Here is a 7,437-nt window from a genome sequence, read left to right on the forward strand (position 1 = left end):
GCTTCCTCATAATCTCCCTGTCCCTTTGCTGCCTACACCCTGACACTGTATGAAAATTGCTTTGGAGACAACACAAAGGGCTGTTTCTGCAGTTTGCTTTTGGTAAACCTTAGGGTTTTCTCTGGAACTCCAGTAAGCAGTGAAGATTTTGCTATCTGATTTGAGAGAATTGCAGCTCCTGTATGTGCCTGTTCCATCCCTGCACAGAGCCACTGGCTGGTACTGATTGATGGATTATTAATAGCTGGCAGTGGAGAGGCAAATGGATGTCCTCTGTTTGAAGGTAAAATATTGCAGGGAAAACTCTTGCTGGTGCATGAGCTGAGTCTTTTATACATGCAGGACAAATCTTATCAGCTTTTGCAGCTTTCAGGAAGTGTGGTTGTTGTATTTGTCCATGGGAATGGCTGAACCCAGTGCTTGGGGCTCTGGGGGCTGCCAACACCTTGGCCACAGGCAGGTGCTGTGGTCAGCCACAGATCCCTTCCTGGCTCCTATGGGATGCTGAGCTGTGCCTATAGCCAACCTGGCTGAGCACAGTCTGCCAACTCCCAAAGGGTTTTTGCCATCCAAGACCATCTGGCAATGAGGAGAAGAAACCTCTATGTACCTGCACCCCCTTACTCCTCTCCTAACCTGAACACAGACTAATTCAAAGCAGATGAGGTGGCTCTGACATGCTGCAGGGAATCCAATCCATGGCTTCTGCTAAGGGAAAATCCTCCCCAAACAAGCAAGAGGCTTTGTCTGAGCTTGAGAAGGGCATGAGCTTTTCTCCCTGTGTTTCTCATCCTCTAGTTTATTCCATGTCTCCCTTTCTACCCTCAAACCAAGCTTGTAGGTCCCAGACCAGCAGCCAACGAGGTCTTCTTCCTCTTCAGAGGGAATGACATGCCAGGGATGAGGTCTCTGCCCAGCTGGCACAGGGCACAGGCTGTGGGAGGGACGAGCAGACACATCACCTCTGCCCCCCTTGGCTGCAGCTGCTGGCACAGCTTCAGAGGGCTTTTCTTACCTCTTATCATGGCAGCTGAAATTCCAGCTAAACAAAACCCAAGCCACAGGCTTATTCCAAACATTTATTAGTGTTTAAGGAAAATAATAGTGTGAAAGGTACAGAGCTTTGTCCAAAGCCATATGCATTTTCTTTATTTACAAGCTTATTTGGCTGCAAAGTCTACATGAGATAAAACTAGTATGTTGTTTTTTTTTTTGCTCCCAGAGATTTGCAATTAAGGACAGTTTGTCTTTTTTTTTTATATTATTATTCTTTTATTTTTCTCCCTTTAGTTCAGCACTGTAAGTCAGGACAGCATTTTCCAGGGTTTACTGCTATCTTTTTTCCAGTGGGCATTTTGCTTCTCGCAGTATTTTCATTCCAGAACAAGGCTCATTCCAGATGCAAAGCGTAAAGGAAACATTCAGACCTTGGCTTTTAAGCTAAACCTCCTTCATGAACAGCAAGTTCATAAGGAACGTTAATTAAAGCATCATACAGTATCTAAATGGACTTTTTTTTCTCCTTTTTTTTAGAAAGAATTAAGGCTATGTAGATGTCACAATAAAATAATCTCAGGTAAAACACACCCTACCTGTTAGATATGAAAGGTTTAACAATAAATAAATGATTTATGCTGTCAATAACATTATGGAACTGTATAAAACTATATTTATGCAGCTTTAAACATAAAAAAAACCCATACTAGTGGCATGAATATATACAACACAGGTCATGACATTTAAATTATCATAGCCAGCAGTGTTCTTTTTTCTTTTTTTAAATGGGGACACTATAATAAATAGAAACGTTAAATATTTACAATAATAGCATATGTGGAATCAGTAGATGAACACATAAAATCTTCACACACAGAGGAAAAAAAAATGATGCCTTATACAAAACTCCCTCCCACCCACAGCTTGCCACAGGTCATGACATTTAAATTATCATAGCCAGCAGTGTTCTTTTTTCTTTTTTTAAATGGGGACACTATAATAAATAGAAACGTTAAATATTTACAATAATAGCATATGTGGAATCAGTAGATGAACACATAAAATCTTCACACACAGAGGAAAAAAAAATGATGCCTTATACAAAACTCCCTCCCACCCACAGCTTGCCTTGCCTTCATTGACTAAACAAGGGGAATATACAATTTTCCCCACAGAATGACTGACTACAAAGAAAACTGTATGCATGCTGAGGTGATATGTTGACTGAGACATTCAAGGATGTAGATCTCTCTGTTTGGTTCCCATTGATGAATCAGACCTCTAATGAAAGAGGGAGCTCATTTCAGCTCAATGCAAGAACATGACATTGGTAGCAAGTTGTTGTTTCTGGTTTGTGTTTGGTTTTCCTTTTTTTTTTTTCTTTGTTGTGCTAAAACGCTTGGATTGTCTTTTTGGTTTGAGCTTGTTCTTCATGGTGGCTCTGTGCCACCAAGGGGGAGAGGAAAGGAACTCACGGGAAACCCATGGAGGCACATGCTAGAAACCTTCTTAGGGTACCACCAGCAGCTACTTATGGAGCTACTTGGTTTTTGGAGCAGAGGAGGTGCCCAACAGAGGCAGACCCAAGCCAACCTTTGGAAACTGCTCTGTGGGACAGCCTGGGTGGCTCAGGGGTGGCAGAGGTGCCACCAGTCCAGCACGGCAGCTCGTACACTGCCACATCCCCATGGGCTTTGCTACTACAGTACCTGGCCTGATCCCAACTCTTCCTAGGGAAATTTTATCACAGAACTTAGCTAAAATCAGGCAGGATGAAGGGCATGTCTTTAAGCCAAGCCCTAGTGATCACAGAGACACACACCTTTTCAACTGAACTGTCCTCTCTCACTTCCTACGTGGTTGCTATAAAAAGCAGTGCCTCGAACTTCTGCGGGTGGATCCATGCATTCAACCCTGAATATAGCTATTAGGAGCTGTGCTCACTTAGCAGTAACTCAAATCTGAGTTGGAAATTGTAGCCAGATTCCAACACCCTCTACTGTTTATGCAGCTCCTTCCCACCATGCGACAAGCCGTACGTTAGTTCACTGGGTACGTTCTGTCTCTGCTCAACTGCCTTCCTGCCCCCACAGCTTTCCTCCCCAACTTTCTAAATGAGAAGGCTCAAATCCCTGGTGTGATTCCCACTTTCTAAGAAACCTCACTTTTTTCTCTAGAGGAAGCTGAGAGCTCACCCTTCTGTCCCCGTGGATGCTGTAACCTCCATTTCCAGTACAATATCTGGGGATATATAGGATTGCAGAGCTGCAACCTGAGAATTACAATTGCATAGGGGGTAGGAGAGATATGACCAAACACCTCATTCACACTTGAAACTGCTTCAAGACAATAAGCTCTTGACACTCTTCACCTTTCCTGACTCATTCTGTGGAGATTGGTGGTCGTTATCTGCAGGACAATTAAAAAACCCAAGTCAATCCCCTCTCCTTATCTTTGGCATTTGGATAAACCACAGCTAGAGGCAGGTTAGAGTGGGGCTCCACATCCCAGCAAACCACACCATGCTACTGCTAAGGAGAGACAGATTCCTGATGGGGCTTCAACACAGCCCTAGGAAGAACTAAATACATGGGATTCTTTGCTGTCTGAGCCCACACAATTCCCTTTAGGCTTGGTCAGTCTACAAGGGTGGAGGACCTGAGGGGGCAGATGTAAGCAGAGAAGATGCACAGGGGTTTTAGAGGTCCACAAGCAGATTTTTGGGGGTCCTCCATCCTGTGCAAGTGTTAACAGTCACATTGCCTTGTCTGGAAGCTGACTGCTCGCCTTTGATACGCTGGAGTGACTGGATGGGATGCTATGATTAGCAAGTGTCAAGTTATGCAGTGGTTAAAAACAAACGGGGCACTTAAACATCACCCAGGTGGGAACAATGGCTCAGAAGTTAGTTAAGAGAAAGTGGTGGAGCTCCAGACCACATGGTTCCTGTGCCAGAGACAGGGTAGCTACTTCATTAGAGAGCTTCACATAGAGAGCCTTGAGCTCTTGCATTCTCAGCCACAGGCAGAAACCAAATCCCCCTGGAATTCAGCCATCTGCTCTACGGCTGTGCCCTAAACCTTTGGAGGTGCTAAGCCACAAGCAGCCACATGCAGTCTGGCAGAGCCCTCTTGGAACCTCCTCCCCAGCCAAGGAGACCAAGGGGAAAAAAACCAAACCAAAACAAAACCAAACCCCAAAACCAACCCAACAACCCCCAAACAAGATCCTAAATTTCAGCTGATGTCCATTTCATACAAAAGGGGAAAAGAATTTAGCTGGAGACATTTAGCCACGTTTGGTGGCTGCTTAAGTGTGGAGTTTGCTGGATCGATAACCCATTGCCACTGCTCTCCCTTAGCTACTATATACACTGTTGCTGAGGTCCATAGATATCTTGCAATGCCCTGTGCTTGACCTCTGAATGGGAAATGCTTTGGAATGTCCAGAGACGGGAAGATGGAACTCAACGGAGGATTCCGGTGGAGGGGGAGGATGGGGGAAGGGGGAGCTGGTGCCTTTCTTCACCTCCCGATGTCGGAGAAGTCGGACAGTTCCTCTGCCCTGTCCATGATCCCGTGAGCCCCTTTGGGACTGTGGCCCCCAGCCTTCACCCGGGTGTGGGCATTCAGGTGGCCCTTGGTACCTCTCTCTCCCTTGGGTGCTCGGGAGCTCTCCCTGTGGTCCGGCTCGGAGTGGGCCAGCATGTCCCCACGGCCAGCACCGGCTTTGCTGGCTTCACCTGGCTTCTTCTCGGCACCCAGGATGGTGTCACCGTGCACAGCTGAGGTGCAGAAGCTCAGGATGGAGCAGAGGCTTCCCCAGTTCTGTTCACACTGGGCCTGGACACTTCTTGTTATTGCCTTTTTCACCTCCTCGCCACAGGTGAGCAGGATGTTCACTAGGTCAACATACGGCCTGGAGGTAAAGGAAACAGTGAGAGTCAAAAAACATGCAGGGGAATCAGTGTAAGTATTGTGGTCTCTTCCTCACCCTCCCCTGGGCATGACACAGTTCAGTGGGATGAGCCCCTGCCCCTTGGAGGGCAATTCTGCCCGCATTTCTTGTGCAATATACTACATTCTGATGTATGGACTGTGTTCTGTAGGGAATACACAGTGACATCCTGGCAAATGAAAGTTCACTGGACCTGCCTTGACTGTTCTCTCACTGGAGAACTGCAGTGTCCACCTGAGGAACAGATGAGGTCTACACGTTTGGCAAATGGAGGAACTGCTATCTCATACTTTCTGCCTCTCTCTCTTTCCTTACTCCTTCATCTTTATTAGTCAGGATACACAGCAAAGGAAACTTGCTCATGTCCAGAGCCAACAGCTTCATCAATCAGATTGTATCTACCTCGAGGTGAATGGTTGGTACAGAGCATCCACCAGTCACCAATCTGCAAGAGGGAGGCATTTCCTCACCTCTATGAAAGCACCAAACACTCAGCTAGAGCTTCTCTGCCTTTTCTCATCATCTTTACCTTCCTCTGAACTCCACCACAGGCAAGATCCTATCTGGACTCAAGATCTGACTGCACAGAGCTCAGACACACTGAAATCCACTTTGGTGGCACAGTTTCTTCCCACACCAAGTTATTTTTCTTCATTTCCTTACAGAATTGAGCACAGCTTTCAGCATCTACCTTTTCCCAGCCTAACAAGGCCTCAAAACAAGCTAAATACCCTTTCTGCCTCCCACCCCTCCATGTCCCCACAGCACCAGCAGCTTGAACACTCTGGCTCCCTCAGCCACGGGTCACCGAGTGCAGCAATTTTAAAATACTTGTGGTCACAAGTTTTGTGGGTCAATATTGATGTTGTCTATTGACACAACTGCTCAGCAGCTAGCAGGCCCAGAAGGACGTGCTTCAAAATCTTCCACGGCAGGAACCATCCACAGCACAAGTGGAAAAGTGCCCAAGGGCAGCAGTGGTGGCCGTGTGGGGTGGTGGTGGGGCACCTTCTGCTGCTAAATCTCATCTTCTGGTCCTAAATCTATTCCCATTAACCTGAAAACCAACAGATTAGGATCAGTGTCTGACACAACCCAACAGCTTCAACTCATTTCGGATTGCTATTCGTGGAGAGCCACCTATTCCCCTATCTGAAAATATTTCCCATGATTGGATTGTTTCTGCTGTTGGAAAAAAAAAAAGTTACTTGGAATGCAGCAGCAACCAATCTGCCAAGGCCTGTCACCACTTCCACCATAGCAAATCAGGCTGACCCCCACCCTAGCACAGCTGACTCAGGAGGCTTCGCCACCCCGACCGCGTTCCCCAACACTCATCGGAGAGAACAGCCAGGGCCAAACAGTCAGAGGACAGGGCTGAGAGCTGCCACTTGCTTCTCTGCTCTTAGCTTTTGTTTCAGATGGAAAACAGGAGATAAGAGAGAGCTGAGCATGCTGCATACAAAGTGATCCAGCAGAAGGAAATGTATAAAAGAAGAAATCAGCCCTCGAAATTGAGCATAACCTTTAGAGAAATCTGTATGAAAAAAGGTTGCTGGTATGACTAAAAAGTGGCTCAGCTGCCAAATATTTCAGGTATTCAGAGCCTGCCAGAGCCCTGCAGATTAATAGTGGCCCATTTCTCCTTGCCTGTTTTACTTTCTGCATTTCAGCTGTCCTGCCCAAAGTACCTGAACTGAGCACAAGGCTGCAAGTCAGCAGACGTGATTTTATTTCCAGCTCTGCCACACTTGCCTATTGATCTCAAACAAGTTCCTTAGTTCAAGAGCTTCAGAGATGGCCTCTAAATTTAGGGGAGGGGAGGAGGCTGGCTGGTTCTATTTGGGGAGTCCCACATAGGGAAGCTGAGCTCCGACTCGGTGAGATGCTGAAGTGTAGGAAGCGCTAAATGAGATGATGCAAATTATAGGTGTTCAGCTGAATGACCCAACTCTTCTTCAACCAACAACCCCCCAGTTAAGCTCCCCAGAAATAAGCAGCTGCCTTGGAGCAATTCCTGCTTTGTTCATAGAACAAGGATAACTCACTCCTCTTTGGACAGGCTTTTGGCTCTCATAGCTCTTTTCATCCCCAAATGATGGGGGGGGTTAATTGGTGCCAAGTATCCAATTTATAGCCTGCTAACACAGCCTGAGCTGTGCCCAGAGAGGTGCTGCTGGGCAGGATAGAACCCTGCTTCCCCTCTCCCCCATCGCCCAGGGCACAGCCAGCAGCCAGGATAACTCACTCCTCTTTGGACAGGCTTTTGGCTCTCATAGCTCTTTTCATCCCCAAATGATGGGGGGGGTTAATTGGTGCCAAGTATCCAATTTATAGCCTGCTAACACAGCCTGAGCTGTGCCCAGAGAGGTGCTGCTGGGCAGGATAGAACCCTGCTTCCCCTCTCCCCCATCGCCCAGGGCACAGCCAGCAGCCCTGGCAGGGCCAGGATCTGCCACCAGCCATGCCTTTGATCCCAGCCTC

General features: G+C 47.1%; 1 protein-coding gene across 1 annotated transcript in view; it reads right to left on the reverse strand.

Moving 5' to 3' along the window:
- Nucleotides 1–4,367: 4,367 nt before the first annotated feature.
- The window catches only part of STC2 (stanniocalcin 2), a gene marked incomplete at its 5' end in the record, with an annotated part of 7,041 nt that continues 3,971 nt past the window's right edge, over nucleotides 4,368–7,437 (reverse strand). The window contains one exon of the mRNA XM_009069312.1: nucleotides 4,368–4,914. Within this exon, the coding sequence (XP_009067560.1) occupies nucleotides 4,521–4,914 (394 nt within the window). The remainder of the gene's footprint in view (nucleotides 4,915–7,437) is intronic.

Source organism: Acanthisitta chloris, unplaced genomic scaffold (assembly GCF_000695815.1).
Source record: "Acanthisitta chloris isolate BGI_N310 unplaced genomic scaffold, ASM69581v1 scaffold31670, whole genome shotgun sequence".
NCBI classification, from domain to species: domain Eukaryota; kingdom Metazoa; phylum Chordata; class Aves; order Passeriformes; family Acanthisittidae; genus Acanthisitta; species Acanthisitta chloris.